The sequence below is a fragment of the Agelaius tricolor genome, unplaced genomic scaffold (genome assembly GCF_023055355.1).
Source record: "Agelaius tricolor isolate 1412-34295 unplaced genomic scaffold, bAgeTri1.0.p SCAF_64, whole genome shotgun sequence".
In the NCBI taxonomy this organism is placed as follows: domain Eukaryota; kingdom Metazoa; phylum Chordata; class Aves; order Passeriformes; family Icteridae; genus Agelaius; species Agelaius tricolor.
The window spans coordinates 853007-872677 of record NW_027269324.1 but is presented as its reverse complement, the minus strand read 5'-3'; the positions used below and the strand labels follow the sequence as shown (position 1 = coordinate 872677).

General features: G+C 52.6%; 1 protein-coding gene across 1 annotated transcript in view; it reads left to right on the top strand.

Annotated features, from left to right (window-relative positions):
• Positions 1 to 19671, top strand: part of LOC139605317 (uncharacterized) — an 850331-nt gene that overhangs the window by 130610 nt on the left and 700050 nt on the right. The window contains 1 exon segment of the mRNA XM_071456679.1: positions 7022 to 7552. Coding sequence (XP_071312780.1) covers positions 7022 to 7552 — 531 coding nt within the window.

Genomic DNA, 19671 nt, shown 5'->3' with positions numbered 1-19671 from the left:
TTGTCCCTGTGTTGGGATCCCAACCACCCTTCCCGATGCAGGCTCTGCCTTTCCCCTTGTGGTCTCCACCTTCTCCACCCCAGGCTCCACCCCTGGGGCCATGACACTTGTGGCTCCCACATCCCCGGAGCCGGAAGTGGCCATGATGGTGACCGGAAGGCAGCCATCTTGGCTGCCAGCAGCCCACGGCACGGGGCCGCACCGGTTACCCAGGAGCACGGCTCCTCTACCAGCAGGCCCTCCTCCTCAGCAGAAGACAGTGATTCCCCAGACTCTAACACCGAGCCTGAGGATCACTGGGCAGGGGAGTGGGAACAAGCTGCTAGGGAAGGTGATTGGGAGATGGCAGGGAGATTGCAGACCCTGGAGGCCCCTGTCCAATCCAAAAGAGGGAGGAATCCAAAGCAGGTATCCGTGCCTGATAAGAAGCGCTGCAAGGCATGCAGGGACTGAGAGAGGGGGTCCCTGTCCTACAAGAATAACGATCCTTGCCAAAAGCTGTGATGACAAGCACAAGCAGCGTGGAAAAGAAGAATGAAAGATGTGGCGTATAGATGCAGCAATAGCCTGAAAAGGAAACAGCTCTGTACTGCCTGAACAATACAACTTCCTATCGATCTTGCATTCCAGAAAAAAGATGTTGTTTAATTAGTTCCTACCCATTCAATTATTTCAGTTGTATCCTAATCTTATGTACTATTTCCTCTTTGAGTTATTACTTTCGTACTATTATGACTTATAGCTATTGTTATGTAAGTAATGTTCCCTTATTTTGTTAGGTGCTTGCAGAAATCCATAGGGGAAGACTTTTAACTAAACAAAAAGGGGGAGTTGTGAGAGCCTGTGAGTCTACTGGGGACAGGGCAAGAGCAATGCCCTGGAGAGATGCACCTTAGGCTCCGGGCATTCCTCACAGCTCAGGGTGAGGAAAGAAACTTCCCCCATGGTGCTCGGAAGCACTATGGTAATTTGTCCTAGTTCTGTCCTCCCCATTGGCCCATTGGCCTTTCCTACCCCTATTACCTTCATATGTTCATGTTCTAGAGAGTTCTCCCTTCCCTGTCTTCCCATCAGTCTATGTCTCCACCTTTCCACTCTGGCATTCCCTATTGGTCCCTTTCCCTGTATACCACCCCTAAACCCTTAGATCCCTGATGCTCTCCTCTACCCCCTCTTTTCCTGTATTTCTACCCTAAACCCTCCCTTGCTGTTCTCTTTAACCCCTAGACCCCTGCAGTGTTAGACCCTAATAAACTGTCTTGCTTGGAAAGACAGGAGTTTGCTAAGGAAGGTAGAAGCCTCTGCTGAAATGGAGAATGTAAACCCTCCCCACCCCTCCAAATTGCTATCAATTTTAAATTAAGGGGCTCTCAGGCACAAAAAAATGGGAGCAGGAAATAACAGCTCTTTAATAGGGAAGAAAAAAAAAGGATAAAATAAACAGTGCAGTACACTAGAACAACACTGACAGAGTCAGAACCCAACCTAACACCCTGTGGGTCAGGGTGTTGGTGGCAGTCCAATTGGAAATGTGGCTGAAGCCCTCCTGCAGTGTCAGGGGTGGTTCTGTTGGAGGAAGGGGGGCCTGTAGAGAGGGAATTATTCTTCCTCTGAAGATCCAGTGGAAGAAGAGGCAGCTGCTGTTTCTCTGGGGAATCCAGGGGAGAAAGCCGTGCTGGTGTCTCAAAACTTCTGGATTCTATCTGGGTAGCAATGCTTGGCTCCTCCCTCTTGGCGGAGCATCTCCCAATGGGATGTTATAGTTCTTATCAGTCGTGCAGTGACATTCAATAGTCTGTTATCAGCAGATGTCCCCTCCTGAGGGAGGTGTGAATGTGGTCACTCAAAGAGACGGATAAGGCAAACTGCCCACTTGACAAAAGATAATCTGCCATACAGATGGTAATGAAATACATCTTGCATTGCAATCTTCAACACATAGAACTGGCTGAGCTGGGAGGGACCCATCAGGATCCTCCAGTCAAACTGCTGGCCCTGCACAGGACACCCCAACAATGCCAGCCTGGGCCTGGCAGTGCTGGCCAAACGCTGCTGCAGCTCAGAGAGCCCTGGAGCTGGGACCCTTCCCTGGGGAGCCTGGCCAGGGCCCCAGCAGCCTCTGGGCAAAAACCTTTTCCTGACATCCAAGCTGAGCCTGCCCCGACTCAGCTGCAGCCGTTCCCTCCACTCCTGTCCCTGGGCACCAGAGGGAAGAGGTTCCCACAGCCCCAGCCAGGGACCCGCTCCCAAGGCTCTTGCCATGGCCACCAGGGCTGGCACCAGCTGGGATGCTCGGTTTCCATGGACCGGGCTTCAGGAATGGGATTCCCCAATTTCCTGCTCCCGCTAAAACCGCGCTGCCCTCGCTGCCCTCCCGCCTGCCATGGAAAGCACAAAAGGCAAAGATCCCGGGCTGGGATAAGAACAATTAATTGGGAACAGCAATGAGATAAGGAACAAATGAAACAGAAACAATATTGAAAACAGAAGGGATAAATAAAACTGTTTACAGGGAAAACTAGCACACAACTCACTGGGTCTTCCTGGCCACAATTTCCCATGACTGGAAAGGACACCCTTCTCCTCAGGGAGAGAGAGAGAGAGAGAGAGAGTCCCTTTCCTGCTCCTGGCAATGTTCTGAGGTGGGAGTGAATGTAATGACAGGGCCATGGCCAGACCCTCATGTTCCTCCATCCCACATCATGTCACTGGGAGGGGCAGGAAAAGGGACAGGTGTCTTCCTCACATGGATCACAGGGAACATGGATCACGGGGGCTCTTCCCAATGTGGGACCTCCAATGGAGCATGAATTTGGAGCAGTGAATGCAGCTCCTCCTGAAATGGGGGCATTTGCAGGGCTTCACTTACCCATGACTCTTTTTGGGTCTGGTCAAGTTACAGCTGAAAGTGAAGCTCTTCCCACAGTGGAGACACTCGTAGGGCCTCTCCCCAGTGTGGATGCGCCGCTAGTGCCTGATGAGGTGATATTTCTGCTTGAAGCCCTTCCCACAGTCAGGGCAGAGGAAGGGCCTCTCCTGTGAGTGAATTCTCTGGTGCTGGAGGAGACTGAAGCTGGTCTGAAACCTCTTCTGACACTGGGGACACTCGTAGGGCCTCTCCCCAGTGTGGATGTGTTGGTGTTTCACAAAGGTGGATCTGCAGCTGAAGCCCTTCCCACACTCCCCACACTCATAGGGCCATTCCCCAGTGTGGATGTGCTGGTGCCTGATCAGGTGGTTCCTCTTGCTGAAGCTCTTCCCACAATCCAAGCACTTGTGGGGCTTCTCCCCATTGTGAAGCTGCCCATGGACCACCAGCTCTGATCTCTGGCTGAAGCTCTGTCCACCTTCCTGGCTCAGGGTGGGTCTTTCCTCCTCAGAGCACCCTGGGATGGGTTTTGAGCCCCTCCTCCTGTGAGATCTCTGGGACTTTTCCTTTATGTTGGAATTCTGCACCGTGGAGCCACTTAAAATGGCCTCTTCCACATGGTTCTGCCAAGGGGATTTGACTTCCCTGGTCTCCATCCTCAGCTCCTTCCCTAGGGGAGGAAGGACAAGAAGACGATGGGATTTGCCTCCATTCCACAGGGAAGGGGAAGGAGATCCCCCCAGTGCATCCCCGGCAGGGTGGGGTTGGCAACAGGGTTGTCCTGCAGCCAGGGACTGTGCTGGGCTGGGAGATGGAGCAGGAGAGAGGGGGAAAGGGGCACTGACTTCCTCCTCACCTGTCTGGGTGTCCCGGGGATCCTTCCTGTTTCGTGCAGCTTCCTCCTCCATCCAATCAAGATTTGGGAATGGGAAATCCTGTTTTGGGGACCAAACAAAGGCTGCACACATTGTCTTTGGGACTGGTTTGAAGGCAAACCTGGAGGAGAGTCTAAATCAGAAGTACAATTTAACAAGAAAATGAAGATCAAGGCAATGATATAGAAACGCTGCCTTAAACTGACAGAGTCAGGATATAACCTGACACCCTGTTGCTGGTCAGGGTGGTGGCAGCAGTCCCATTAAATGGTGGCTGCAGTCCTGTGGGAGTGATGAACGTGATTCTGTCCAAGCAGTGATCCTGCAGAAGGGTCTGGTCTTCCTCTGGAGGTCCAGTGGTGGTTCTGGAGCTCTTGTCCTCTGGGAATCCAGTAGGCAAGCTGCTCCTGGTGTTGCAAGGCTCAGCTTATATCCAGGTAGGAATGCTTGGATCCTCCCCCTGGGCGGAGCATCCCACAATGGGATGATGGAATTTGATCAGTCCTGCAGTGACACACAATGGCCCATTCGCAGAAGATATCTCCCCTGGAGGGCGTTATCAGGGCTGAGTCATGGAAAAGATAAAGAACCCTGCCCCACCTGTTTATAGCAGTTGATGAAGATGGGGATTGAAAACATGCATTTGGTTCCATCTTACACTGCAACCTGAAACAGTGGGGGAATCCCTGCTCAGGGGGTGAACACCACCCCCCTTACCCAAACTGGCTCAGGTGTAAAACCCCCACCCCGGGAAGGCCACACACACAGGGGACAATGTCACACTTGCCCTGCCCCAGGGGAAGTCTCTGTCCCTGTCACTCCCTTGCTCTCCCCCCCTTTTCTCTTTCTTTCCATCTCACTCTCTACCTCACATTTACTGTTCAATAAAATCCACGTAGGATTTCGTCTTGTTAGCGCCTTAATTTGGACAGAGGCATCTCTCTAACAATTTTCTTAACCAGATTGCAAAATTCTTTTGGCACAGTGAGTTCAGGGCACGATTCTTTGACCCCAGGTGCTTTTGACAACAGCATGGTTCCCTCTTCTGAGGAGGTTGTGGTTCTCTCTGGAAGAACTCTTGGAAACTCTGATGCAGCTTCCTCTGAGCGACCTATGGCAGAACTGGTGAGAAAAATGGCTGTTGTGGGCCTGGAGTGTAAAGAAAATATTTGGTTGTCCTTCCTTGAAAAGTTTGTTAAAATCACTGGAGGAAAGCGAGCAAATACTTCCAGTGACACTGACAAGGTTCATTCACCCCGTGGTGTAGAACACAAGGCTGCCTAAAGTGCCACAAGAAGGCCAGCTCAAGTAGCTAAATTCCCAAATAACTCCTGAATTCCCAGGCTTGGGTTCTTTGCCAAATGTGAGAATCATTATTCTCTTCATCCCTGTCACCTTTGTGACAGCTACTAAACACTTCCCCTTCCTTTTAATAATATCTGTATTGGGCCGAATTTGGACTTTTCTTCAATTGGAACCTGCCAGCAGCTGAGCTGAAGCTGTGCAGGAACCAATGAAACTTGGAATTGCCACAGAATTGCTTCTATTGTCAGCCGGTGCTGCGGCGGCCGTGGGGCAGAAGGGTGGGAAAGGGGGGTCCACGGTTGCAGTGGAGGAAATGCCGGGGCTGGGGGCTGAGCACAGGGCTGAGCACACAGAGATGGTTTGGTTCTTGCTGAGCTCACACTGAACCAAGGCCTGTCCTGCCCCTCATTCAGCCACTCTGGGGAGGGGCTGAGGGTGTGGGGGAGGTTGGGAGGGGACACAGCAAGGACAGGAGATCCCAGCTGACCCCAGGGATACCCCAGACCATAGGACATCATGATCAGTGCATGAAGTGTGGGGAACAAGGAGGAAGGGGGGACATTTAGAGTGAGGGTTTTTGTCTTTCCAGGCAACACTTAGGCAGGATGGGGCCCTGTTTCACCAGTGGGCAGGGCCAGCACCAAAGATACAGAAACCAACTTAACTTAAGGAACAGTGTAATTTAGATAGTGCAAATTTGCAAAAAATTACAGAAGTATTAGATTGGCAAAGCAAATAATCATTAGTCAATAATTCCAAAAGAGAAGATGTTGAAATGAGTATCACACAACTGTCCATTTCTGGCTGCAAGCTCTGGAGATTCTATCTCTGCCTTCAATCAGGGTTGCATTCCATAACAAGTCCTGGTACCAAATCCTGCTTTCCAAGGCTGGAACAGTGTCTCAGGTTTAGCTGGGTGTGTATTCAATTACCCTCTGTTAAAGGTGGGGCAATTATCATCTGTTAATTGAGCAGTTTACTTTATCTCTTCCACAAGGAATCCTCCCTCCAGGGAGATATCTTCTGTTAATGGGCCATTGAGTGTCACTGATAAAAATTCCATCATCCCATTGTGAGAAGCTCCGCCCAGAGGGAGGAGCCAAGCAATCCTACCTGAATATAATCTGAGGATGTGAACAAGAGTCTGCCTTCTCCCACAGGATTCCCAGAAGAGCAGCTGTCAGCTCCACGGGATCCCATTGGAAGACCAGGCCGATCGGCACCACCACTGGACCTTCAGAGGAAAACTGCACCCTTCTACAGGATCACTGCTCCAACAGAACCACACCTGTCACTGCAGGAGCACTGCAGCCACCATTTAACAGGAGTGCTACCAACACACTGACCCACAGGGTGTCAGGCCATATTCTGACTCTGTAAGTAATTTTTTAGTACTACTGCATTTCTATTTTTAATTTTTCCACTGAAGAACTGTTATTCCTATTCCCATAGATTTTGCTTGACAGCCTCTTATTTTGAAAATTATAATTCCAAGTGAAGGGATTAACATTTTCCATTTCAAGGGAGTCTCCTGCCTTCCTTAGCAGACACCTGTCTTTTCAAACTGACACAATGCCCTGGGACAGCCAGGCAGGTGAGGAGGAAGTCAGTGCTCCTTTCCCCCTCTCTCCTGCTCCATCTCCCAGCCCAGCACAGCCCCCGGCTGCAGGACAACCCTGCTGCCAACCCCGTCCTGCCGGGGATGCACTGGGGGGATCTCCTTCCCCTTCCCTCTGGCATGGAGGCAAATCCCATCCTCTCCTTGTCCTTCCTCCCCCAGGGAAGAAGCTGAGGATGGAGACCAGGGAGGACAAATCCCCTTGGCAGAACCTCATGGAAGAGGCCATTTTTAGTGGCTCCACACTGCAGAATTCCAATGTAGAGGATAAGCCCCAGAGATCCCACAGGAGGAGGGGCTGCAAACCCATCCCAGGGTGCTCTGAGGAGGAAAGACCCACCCTGAGCCAGGAAGGTGGACAGAGCTTCAGCCAGAGCTCAGAGCTTGTGACCCAGGAGCAGCTTCGCAATGGGGAGAAGCCCTACAAGTGCTTGGAGTGTGGGAAGAGCTTCAGGCAGAGCAGCACCCTGATCCGCCACCAGATGATCCACACTGGGGAATGGGCCTACGAGTGTGGGGAGTGTGGAAAGGGCTTCAGCTGCAGCTCTGCCCTCATCATCCACCAACGCATCCACACTGGGGAGAGGCCCTACAAGTGTCCCCAGTGTCAGAAGAGGTTTCATAGAAGCTCCCATCTCCTCTACCACCAGCGAATTCACACTGATGAGAGGCCCTTCCTCTGCCCTGACTGCGGGAAGGGATTCAAGCAAACCTCTCACCTTTTCACCCACATGCGTGTCCACACTGGGGAGAGGCCCTACGAGTGTTCCCAGTGTGGGAAGAGCTTCACCCAGAGGTCTCACTTGACCAGACACCAATGGAGCCACCAGTACGGGAAGCCCTGCAAATGCCCTGATTGCAGGAACAGCTTCATGCACCACTCCAGTTTCATCCCCCATGGGAGATCCCACATTGGGAAGAGTCCTGGTAATCCATGTTCCCTGTGATCCATGCTGAGAAGACACCTGTCCCTTTTCCTTCCCCTGCCAATGACATGATGTGGATTTGGAGAACATGAGGGTCTGGCCATGGCCCTGTCATTACATTCACTCCCACCTCAGGTCATTGCAAGTGGCAGGAAAGGCACTTGCGCTCTCTCCATGAGGAGAAGGGTGACATTTCCAGGCAGGGGAAAGACGTTGCTTGGAAGAGCCAGGCAGTTTTGTTGTAGTTTTCCTGTAAATAATTTTTCTTATCCCTTCTGTTACCAGTATTGTTTCTGTTCCTGGTTGTTCCTTATGTTGTTGCTGTTCCCAATAAATTGTTCTTATCCCAGCCCGGGATCTTTGCATTTTGTGCTTTCCATGGGAGGCGGGAGGGCAGCGAGGGCAGCGCGGTTTTAGTGGGAGCAGGAAATTGGGGAATCCCATTCCTAAACCCCAGCCCGTGGAAACCGAGCATCCCAGCTGGTGCCAGCCCTGGGGGCCATGGCAGCAGCCTTGGGAGCGGGTCCCTGGCTGGGGCTGTGGGAACCTCTTCCCTCTGGTGCCCAGGGACAGGAGTGGAGGGAACGGCTGCAGCTGAGTCGGGGCAGGCTCAGGTTGGATGTCAGGAAAAGGTTTTTGCCCCGAGGCTGCTGGGGCCCTGGCCAGGCTCCCCAGGGCAGGGTCCCAGCTCCAGGGCTCTCTGAGCTGCAGCAGCGTTTGGCCAGCGCTGCCAGGCCCAGGCTGGCATTGTTGGGGTGTCCTGTGCAGGGCCAGCAGTTGGACTGGAGGATCCTCATGGGTCCCTCCCAGCTCTGCCAGTTCTGTGGCTCTGGGATCCCATGAGCCTGGGGATGGGGCGGCCAATGGTTGCCATGGCAACGGGCTCTGGCTGCAGGCCTGAGCTGGTGTCCATGGCAACCACCCCTGGCATGGGGTCTCCATGGAGCTGCCAAGGGACTGAGCATAGCAACAGGGGACTGGTGATGGTTGCCATGGAAACTGACCATAGCAACAGGGGGCTGGGGATGGTTGCCATGGAAACTTACCATAGCAACAGGGGGCTGGTGATGGTTGCCGTGGAAACTGACCACAGCAACAGGGGGCTGGTGATGGTTGCCTGCTAAGGATCAGATTTGTCACAGGCCCTCACAGGGGTTCCATGGGGATTTTCCAAGAGTCTCCAGGCTGTTCCAGAGCTGGAATTTCACAGGCAGGGACAGGGGCTCCATGGAGACCTCCCAGGGCTTTCTGGGGATGGTAAAGAGCCCTGTGGTCAGAGGCAGTCACAGCCATTCCATGGTGACATCCCAGGGCACCTTGGGCTGCACAGGCACCCATCTGTCACAGGCACTCACAGCGGCTCCACGGTGACATCCCAGGAGTCCCCAGGCTGCCAAAGAGCCGGGATGTCCCAGACACTCACAGGGGTTCCTCTCATGGACACAGTGGGGGCTTCAGGAAAAGCTTTATTTCTCTTTTGGAGAAACTCCTGCTGAGACATGAGGTGGAGAAATTACATCAAACAGCCACAATGGATCCTCAAACCCCTGCAGGGCCCCTAGACTTCTAAAATGCCTGCTAAGGGAGGAGACTGGGAGCAGCTGGATCCAATACCAGCCCCAGAGTTTTTCCAAGGTGTAAAGATTGGACAGGTCGGATTGAACTTTAACCCAATTTGTCCCACAGGATTATTAAAGGAATACCAGATAAATTATATATATATGGCTCCGATTGATTCTGATCTTCATCAGACAGAAACATCTTAACCAGAGTTATTTGCTTCAAGTCCAGGAGCTATAACAAATATTGGAATATAGTGCTCTGGGCAGCAATTTTGAAGGCAGCAGGGCCTTGCTGTAGTTGTTGGAGCCCTTTGCTGGCAGAGCCTCCTGCTCCAGCAGGAACTGCCTTTCCTGTGCCATCAGTAGGGCAGGTCCCACTGCAGGAAAAGCCCCAGGCCAGCCCCAGCACAGGGAAGGCCTCGGGCACAAGGGCAGAGTGCCGTGCTGGGAGCTGTGCCAGGGAGAGCCTGAGGCACCAAAGGCACCTTGGCAGCAGCAGCTGCTTGCAGGCCATGGCCAGGAGCCTCCCTTGGCAGCCCGGCCTGGTGGCCACCACTGCAGAGCTGCTGCCTCAGGGCTCATTCCTGGCTGGCCTCTGAAAAGCCACTTGTGCTCCAGGAGCCTGACTGGGAAGCCATTGGCCCCAGCACCTTGGGGACGAGATATCAATGACAAAACTCTTCATGCCAGCAGAGACAAGGCAGGGGCAGAGCAAAGGGCACAGCCAGGCCAAGGGGACAGGGCTGCCATGGTGATGGCTGTGAGGTCACTGCCCCTGCAGCAGCCTGGCTGCCCTCAGCAGACATTCTGGCCAGAAGCCTTGTGAGGGCACCCAGCAGAGCAGAGAACCCACACTACAGGAATTCTATCCTTGGGAAGGGCAGGGGGTTTCACTGGGTCAGGTTGCACAATGCTCCTGATCTTGGACAATTCCTGGGATGGGGCATCCACTTCTCTGGAATAACTGTTGCAGTTTTGTGCCGCTCTTATAATTCTAAAATTTTTCCTCTTCTAACAAATGTAAATCCACCCTCATTCAGTATAGAGATATTGACCCTTGTTTTGTCACTGCAAGATTTGGGAGAAAATTACTTTGATCACTATTGTTCCATTTTCACAGACCTTAAAGAGGACACAAACATCTCCCAAGATGGGGTTTGGAGGCCTCATCTCAAAACCAGGAGGGAGAGGCTGAGGGCTCTGTGCTCAGTGGTTTGGAGACTGAGGACAGAACTGGAATAGCCTGGGAGGGATGGAAGGGTGGTTTGAGAGAGGCTGGAGCTTTTTCTTCATAGCAGGAATGAGCCTGAAGAAGGCATAATAGCACCAAGGGCAGCTGGGGAGGCCCAGAGTGGACACCAGGAGAAAGGAATTTCCCTGGCGGGGAAGGGCTGTGGTGCAGCACGTCCCCCAGCAGGAGACTGGAGCAGCCCAAGGCTTTGTGTGGGCAGGCAGAGGCAGGCAGGAGGCAGAGCTGTCAGCAAAGGAAGGGGCCAGCCAGGTGGGGCAGCCGGGGGATGCCGACAGCCTGCAGGGACAGAGGCGCAGATTTGCTCAGCACCAGAGATACCTTTGCCTTGCTTGTCCCCACCTGTCATCACTGCCACCAGTGTTCTGCTCTACCTGGAACCTGGGGACACTTTCTCAGTCCTGCCCCTCAGAAGGATTTATTTAAAGTATGAGAAACTTCAGTGTTTCACCCTGTTTTTGAGTCCCGGAGAAGTTCTTTGAGCACACTGTGAGGGACTGAGTCTGATGCAAAGAGCACCAAAGCCCCAGAGGGTCATTACTGTCCTTGTGCTGTGTCTGTGCTGCTGAGCTGGGCTGGGCTCCTGGCCCAGAGGCAGCTCCTGGCAAGGGCAGCAGAGCTGCAGAGAGACAGCTCTGGCCAGGAGCAGCTCCTGTGCACAGCCCAGCAGGGCTGGGGCACTGCCAGGGCCCCTCAGGGACACCAGCAGGGCACGGACAGAGCTCACAGGGCCTCAGCACTGGCAGGGGCTGTGGCATGGCCCAGAGGGGGCTGTGTCACAGCAGCTCCTCTGTGGCTGTGTCATGGAGGCACAGAGCAGCTGTGATGGCAGCAAGGGGCTGTGTGACAGCACAGAGTGGGCTGTGTGAGGTCACAGATTGGGATGTGACATCACAGTTTGTTGTGTGAGGTCATTAAATAGCTACAGTATCACAGAGGGGATTCTGTGACATCACAGAGCAGGCTGTGAGATCATGGCATGGCTGTGTGACATCATGGCGCAGGCTGTGAGGTCAAAGTGTGCACTGTGACATTACAGAGTGTCAGGATGTCATCCCAGAGAGGGTTTTGTGGCATCACTGAGGGGATTGTGACATCACACAGCTGTCTATGACATCATAGTGTGAGCCCATAGAGCAAATCGTGCCGTCATATATGGTGGCTCTGTGACATGAGGGAGTGGGTTGTGACATCACCGGGTGGCTGTGTAATATCATAGAGCAGGGTGTGACATCACAGAACAAACTGTGACAACGCAGTGTGACTCTTTGACATCAGAGTCTTCTGTGACATCACAGAGCAGCTGTGTAACATCACAGGGGCCTATGTGACATCACAGGAGACTGTGTGACATCACAGGAGGCAATGTGACATCACAGGGGACTGTGTGACTTCACAGGGGCTGTGTGACATCACAGGGGCTGTGTGAGGTCACTGGGGAGGTCACTTTGCCCCAGCCCCCCTCACAGTTCCCCCTTAGCAATCCAACCCTGCTCGTGCACAGCGGGGTCCCCTGTCCCCCCGGGTCCCCCCGCCCCTGGCGCCGCAGCCTCCCCCAGAGGATGTTCCATGAGATCGACCCCAGAGCCTGACACGGGGACGGGGGGCCGGGGCCCTGGGGTGGCACAGGGGGACAGGGACCTCCCGGCAGCGTCCCCGTGTCCCCCAGGGCCAGAGCCTGGGCCAGGGCTCCTTCACCCTGTTACAAACGAGGGCCTGAGAGCGCTGAAAAAATCCCCAGCAAGGGATCAGCAAAAACCAGATTTAATATTAAGGGACAGCAGCACAAAGTTCCTTGGCAAGAGTCACTCTGCTCCTGACTGGACACATCAGGCACACCAAGGAAACAAAACAACAAAAAAACCAAACAAAGTCCAGGCAATCAAACTAGAAATGAGCTGAGAACTGTCCCTGTGTGTGTGTGACACAAGGACAGTGAGGGCAAGGATGAAAGGAATACAGCCCAAAACCTTAACAGAGCTCAAACTTAACAGGACTTAACTTATACCTTAATCTTAACTGATACCTTCAATTTCACAATTAAGCAAAAAACAGCATTTAGCAGGATTTAATCTAACTTTTAACCTATGACTTTGCAATTTAACAGGGGATTAACATTTAACAGTATTTGACTCAGCTTATAACTTATATTAAACATAGCAACTTAGGGAAACAACAACTCTTAGCAGTTTTTAGCTTCACTTAGACCTCGTGACTTAACCTTACCTGGCCACACTTGGCACCAACAGCTTTCTTTGGCAGTGTGAGAACAGGGATGTTGCGCCAGTGAGGGAACAAAACCAGTTCCCAGGGCTGCTCCTACAAAAAGCAGGAGCTGGTTGGGCAGCAGCAGTGCCTGGAGCAGACAGTGTTTGTGATGAGCTGCAGAGGAACTGAGCCCAGGGGCTGTTGGCCAAGGCCGAGCCCCAAGGAGCATTTCTCAGCTGGCAGGGCGGCCTGAGAAGGGGAGGGGGGAATGCAGCAGCACAGGGCCCATGGAACCAAGGGACCATTGTGACACTGTGGGGCCATGTGACACCAAGGGACCATTGTGACACTGTGGGGCCCTGTGAGACCAAGGGACCATGGTGACACTGTGGGGCCTCAAGGAATCATGGAGAGCACTGTGACATTGCTGGGCCTCATGGAACCATGGGGACCATACTGACGCTGTGTGACTCCATGGAATGTAGGGATCATTGTGACACTGAGAGGCCCCATCAAACCAAGAGTCCATTGTGACACCGTGGGGCCTCATGGAACTGTAATGCCATTGTGACACTTTGAGGTGACATGAGACTAAGGGACCGTTGTGACACTGCAAGACCCCAGGGAGCCAAAGGTTCATTGTGACATTGCAAGACCTCATAGAACCTAATGGAGAGACCATTTGGACACTTCAGAGCCTCATGGAACCAAGGTCCATTGTGACACTGAGGGGATTCATAGAATCATGGAGACTCATAGAATCATTGGGACACTGTGAGGCCCCTGGAATAAGCAAAGCATTGTGACACTCTGAGGCCTCATGGAAACCGTGAGACCATTGTGATCCTGGGGGTCCCCACAGAACCAAGAGGACCATTGTGATACTGTGGGGCCTGGTGAAACCAAGAGGCCTTTGTGACACTGCAGGGCTGCATGGAACCAAAGGTCCATTGTGACATTGCTGGGCCTGATGTCATCAGTGGACCACTGTGACACTGTGGAGCCAAAGGAGACCATTGTGACACTGCAGGGCTGCATAGAACCGAGGGGCTATGGTGACATTGTGGAACCCCATTCAACCAAGGGTTCATTGTGACACTGCAGGGCTGCATGGAACCAAACTTCCAGGGTGACACAGAGGGGCCTCCAGTCATCAATGGTCCATTGTGACACTGTGGAGCCAAAGGAGACCATTGTGACACTGCAAAACCCCAGGGTCCGAAGGTCCATTGTGACATTGCAGGGCTTATGGAACAGAGGAGTCACGTGACATTGTGGGGCCTGTGGAACCACGGAGACCATTGTGACACTGCAAGGCCTCGTGGAATCATTGGGACCATTGTGACACTGCAGGGCCTTGTGGCATCGTTGGCACCATTGTGACACTCTGGGACCCCATTGAACCAAGGGTCTATTGTGACACTGCTGGACCCCATGGAATCAAAGCACCATTAGGACACTGTGGGGCCCCATGGAACCAAGGGGACCATGGTGATAGTGCAGGATCTCATAAAACCAAGGGAACACAGAAAAGGTCTGGTTGGTTTGGCCTCCCATGGACTACCTAATTGGTCCAGCTGGTCTTGGCATGTTGAGGGTCTCTTCTCATCTGCTGCTGGAACACTGGGGCTCCATGCTTTTCTTGCCATGGGAAAGAAATCTCCTTCTCCTCCAGGCACCCATGGCCACAATTAGGATTTCACCTCCAAATTTCCTTATTTCCACAGATTTTTCCCATAGGAATATGGCCAGGACAAGTCTGTCTGGCAATGGTTTCATAAGGGTCACCTCTCATTGGTCCATGAAACACTGGGGAAGGCTCTGTGCTTTCCTTCCTATGTGAAAGAACTGTGCTGCTTCTGCATGTGCTCATGGCCGAAATTGGGTTTCCAACTCCAAAATTCCTTAAATGCAAGGACTGCTCCCAGACAAAATCTGCCATTCCTGACAAGTCTGGATGGCCTTGGCCTAGTGAGGCTCTCACCTGCCTTCCAAACACTGGGGCTCTGTGTTATGGAAAAGAACTATCTTTCTCACCCAGGTGCCCATGGGCAGAATTGGGAGTCCACCTCCAACCTTCCCTATTGTGACAAATTGGAGGAGACTGTTGGCTGGAAACATTCTCTGTGTGGGGGGGGGGAAGGGGCAGGTCCAGCCTTGCCCTGCCCTGGAAGCCCAGCCCTGCCCTACCCTGGAACCCCAATCCCCCCAGAGCCTCTATCCCAGCCCAGCAGTGGCTGCCAGTCCCTGGCACAGCACAGGCAATGCTCCACCGCCACCTCTGCAGCCCCCAGCCCAGCTCATGAGGGACCAAATGAGCCCAAGCCCCACCTGGGGGAAGGGCCCAGGGAGACCAAGGGGTATTGAAGGCTGACCACAAGGCAAGCACACAGCTTGACCCTGGATCCTCTTGGAATTTCCATCTGAACACTGCTGGAATCCAGGAGTTGGTAGCTCTGTGTGATTCCCTGTATCTTTCCTACTTCCACTTCTTGTAAAATTTTGAGTACCTTAAAATTGAACAGGCTTAGAGTTTGTGAAGTTGAATGGCACAAATTAATGCTTTGAGAAGTGTTTTCTGTTGATTGAATATCATATTAAACCTTTTGTCAACGTTTCTCTGATTTTCTAATTTTGCCAGTAAAGGCTATTTGGTTGTTTTCAGCTTCTGAGAATCTCTTGTTGGTATTTCTCTAGTACATATAACTCAGAGTACAGAAACGATTGTAATTCCATTTAAATGTCTCCTTAAGGGAGTTGTTTGGGGAATGGGAGTCAGGGCTTGTGTGTCCTGCTTGGCCCAGCCCAGGCAGGGCTTTCCCAGCCACATTCCACACTCCATTGCCCAGCTGGAGCCGCTGGTGCCTCTGAGTTGTGCTGCCCCAGCCCCAGGGACGCTCTCCTTGTCTGCCCATTCCCCCACGGTCTCTGGGCAGGGATGGCCTCAGTGGGGGCTGCTGACATCCTCAGCAACTTGGAGGCTGCTGCTGAATTTCCCTGCTCCAGAGGCTTGTTCAGCCTTCAGCTCTTCAGTGCAGGAATTCAGTGTCCCAGGGCTCATTAACATTCAGAACACCTTAACATGCCAAGCCTCTGGGAATCACTTGATTTTAATTTACAAATCCTTTGTGGTTAAGTAGATTTCAGTAGTGTATTCAAACTGAATACATGATATTTAAAAAGACAGCGAGAAAAGATTTTTTAGGTCCTGTTAGTCTTGTTTTCCTGTTAATTCATTGATATGTGCAATCTCCAATGGACATTGAATCCAAGAACCTTCTCATGCAGTTTGAATAGATATAAAAATCAAGACCCTTCCTGGCTGACAATCAATCAGACTCTGTCCCTACCCCCACCCCACCATTTCCCCCATCCAAGCCCTGGCACTCAGAGCAGCCTTGTGCAAATCTGAGCTCCCTCCAGCCCAGGCTGCACCTGCAGCTTTCAGCTCCTTGGCTCCAACTCCCACCTGCTTTCCTTGGAGAAGGAGCTGCCCGAGACACAGAGGGATGTTCATTTCTTGTCAGCCAACAAAGCCAAGGGAAGGCACAGCTCCATCCAATGCAAAAGTCATTCTTCCCCTTGGCTCTGCCCTGCCCCTGATCCCCCCAGCCCGTCCTGTTTCCTTCATCCCTGCATTGCCAGGGACTCTCTGGGACAAGGGAGCTCTGCTCTGGCTATGGAGGGAGGTGCAAGTGCCACCATTGGAGTAGGAACCACAACTCATCAGGTTTGTGTCCTTTGGGATTCAGGAACTGGTGAGATTCAGAGGCACAGAAAGTTTCTCCTGATGGCCAACAAACCACAGTTGAACAGGACACAATTTAATAACAATCACGCTCTTCCCTGAGCTATGTGCAATGTCCCAGCAGCATCTGATGAGTCCACCATCCACAAGTGATTTAAGACAAAACGTGCTCCTGTTAGAGATTTAAACACAATTAAGTTCTTGTATCAGGATGCTCATCCTGGAGTGGGGGCAAAACAGCACCAACAATGCCTGATTTGCAAAGCTGTCAGTGGTGGATGGAGAAGGGAGCTCAGGCTGCTCTTGGTGTTGAGGAAATGCTGAAACCAGCCTGACTCATTTCATCTCCTGTCCTGGCTGATCTCCCCTCTTTCCCCTTCCACCCATTGGCTTTTGTCTCCCACCAGGCCCCCGGTGAAGAGCCTGGCTCTGTGTTCTCCATCCCCTCCTCGCTGGCACTGCCAGGCTGGGATGAGGAGCCCCTCAGCCTTCCCTGCTCTGGGCTGGACAAGCCCAGCTCCCTCAGCCTCTGCTCACAGCCCAGGGGCTCCAGCCCCACCTTGGAGGCCCTTCCCAGACCCTGCTCCAGCTGCCAGACATCTTTCCTGCCCTGGTCAACCCAAACCAGGCCACAGTGACCTGGATAATCCACGTCCTTGATGTCCTGGTCACACAGCCCTGGCCCCTTGTCCCATGTCAGGCTCTGGGGTGGATCCTGTGGAACATCCTTTGGTGGAGGCTGTGGCTCCAGGTGGGCCGGGGGGATCCCGGGGGACAGGGACCCCGCTGGGCATGGACAGCATTGGACTTGTTGGGAGAAACTGTGAGGGGGAGCTGGGGCGGAGTGACCAACCCAGTGACCTGACACAGCCCTGCTGGGATGTCACACAGCCCCTCTGGGATGTCACAGCCTGCTCTGTGAGCTCACAGCCCCTTCTCTAATGTAACACAGGCAGTCTCTGATGTCACAGCCAATTCTGTGATGTCTTAGTCTTCTCTGGGATGTTAGACCTCTTCCCTGTGATGTCACAGCTGGCTCTGTGATGTCACAGAGGCAGTCTATGATGTCACAGCTGCTCAATGACCTCACATGACCCACTCTGTCATGTCATAGCCCACTCTGTGACCTCATGTTTCCAGATGATCAATTGTCTCCACCAGGTGAGCTCACACCTGGAGCTTGTTCTCCACATCCCCAGGTCTATGGAAACCACACAAGGCCCATTGTGTGAGAAGGGGAACTGGAAGTTCAGCAGCCTCAGGGTCCTGCCAGCTCAGCCAGGCCCACTGGAACATTGGGGTCCACGACCAGCAGGGACCACCAGAGAGAGCCCCAGGACAGAAGAACACATGGGTACAAGGGAGGGGAAATCTGTTAATGATTTTGGGGAAATGATTATCATATGCATGTTTAGTCCGGGACAATCAATGAATATGTGAGCAAAATACAGAATATAAACAGAAACTTTCCTGTACTCAGCATGCAGGGCTTTGAGAGGAGCTCTCCCCCGTGCATCCAGCTGAATAAAGAATGCTGCTTCTTAATGCTACACTGGGGATAAGGAGTTTTCTGTTTCACGGAATTTTTGGTAACACTCCCACTGCCAAGGAAAGCTCTGTCTGCTGCTGTTCACAAACAGAGAAGGGCTGGGGGCAGATGTGGGGCTCAGAGGCTGCCTGGGGCACAGTGACCATGAAATAATCAAGTTTTCCATGTTCTGTGAAAGAAGGAAGGGCAGCAACAAAACTTCTACACTGGAATTAGGAAGGGCAGACTTTGGCCTGTTTAGGATGCTGATTTGGGGAATATAAAATCAGGTACTGAATTATTTTAAGGGAAACACCCCTTAAAAACAAAGGGGTCCAGGAAGGACACACATTTCAAGAAGGTAATTTAAGGGGGAAGGAGCAGCCTGTCCCAGTGTGACAAAAGATGAGCTGGTAAGGACAATGACTGGCCTGGCTGCCCATGGAGCTTTTGTGGGAACTTGGGGGATAAAAGGACTGGCAACTCAGGAAGCATTTAATGATTTTAATGGGTTATTCAGAAAGAAAAGTTGAGATGTGAAAGCTCAATTAGAACTTAACCTGATGGCTTCTGTAAAAAAAGAGGTTTTTATTAAAAAAAAAATTATCGCAAAAGTAGGGAGAAGAAGAACCTCTAGTATTTATTAGATGCAGTGGGGAATATAGTAACTAAAGATAAGGAAAGGGCTGAGCTACTTAACATCTTGTTTGTCTCAATTTTCAATATTAGGACAGGTTGTCCTCAGGAAAAGTGTTCTCCTGAGCTGGTAGATGGGCACAGGGAGCAGAACAGCCCCCTGGAATCCAGGAGGAAGCAGCTGCTGACCTGCTGAGCCACTCAGATGCTCACAGGTGTATGGGATCAGATGGGATCCATCCTAAGGGGATGAGGGAGCTGGTGGATGAGCTCCCCAAGCTGCTCTCCATCATTTACCATCAGTCCTGGCTCAGCAGGGAGGGCCCAGAGCACTGGAGGTGCCAGTGTGAGCCCATCCCCAGGAAGGGCTGGAAGGAGGAGCTGGGGAACTCCAGGCCTGTCAGCCTGACCTGGGTGCCCGGCAAGGTTATGGAACAGATCACCTTGAGTGCCATCACAGGGCACCCACAGGATGGCCCAGGGATCAGAGCCAGCCAGCGTGGATTTAGGGCTGGCAGGTCCTGCCTGACCAACCTGGTCTCCCTTTATGCCCAGGTGACCCAGCTGTGGATGTGGGAAAGGCTGTGGATGTTGTGTGCCTGGACTCCAGCAGAGCCTTTGACTCTGTCTCTGACAGCATTCCCTGGAAAAGCTGCAGCCCACGGCTTGGGCAGGTTCCCTCCTGGCTGGGAGATTTAAGAGCTGGCTGGAGGCTGGGCCCAGAGAGTGGTGGGCATGGTGCTGCACCCAGCTGGTGTCCAGGCACTGGTGCTGTCCCCCAGGGATCTGTGCTGGGCCCAGTCCTGTTTAATATCTTCACTGATGGTCTGGGTGAGGGGATCGAGTCCAGCATTCACAAAGTGCAGATGGCACCAAGCTGGGTGTGAGTGTGGATCTGCTGGAGGGCAGGACAAGAAGACCCAGCCTTAAGCTGCGCCAGGGGAGGCTCAGGCTGGATAATAGGAAGGAGTTCTTCACAGAAAGGGTGAGTGGGAACTGGAATGGGCTGGCCAGGGGGGAGGTGGCAGAGTCACTGTCCCTCTCCAGTGGCACTTGGTGGCATGGTCTGGGTAACAAGGCAGTATTAGGGCATTGGTTGGACTTGATGATCCCAAAGGTCTTCTCCAGCCTATTTGATTCTGTCATT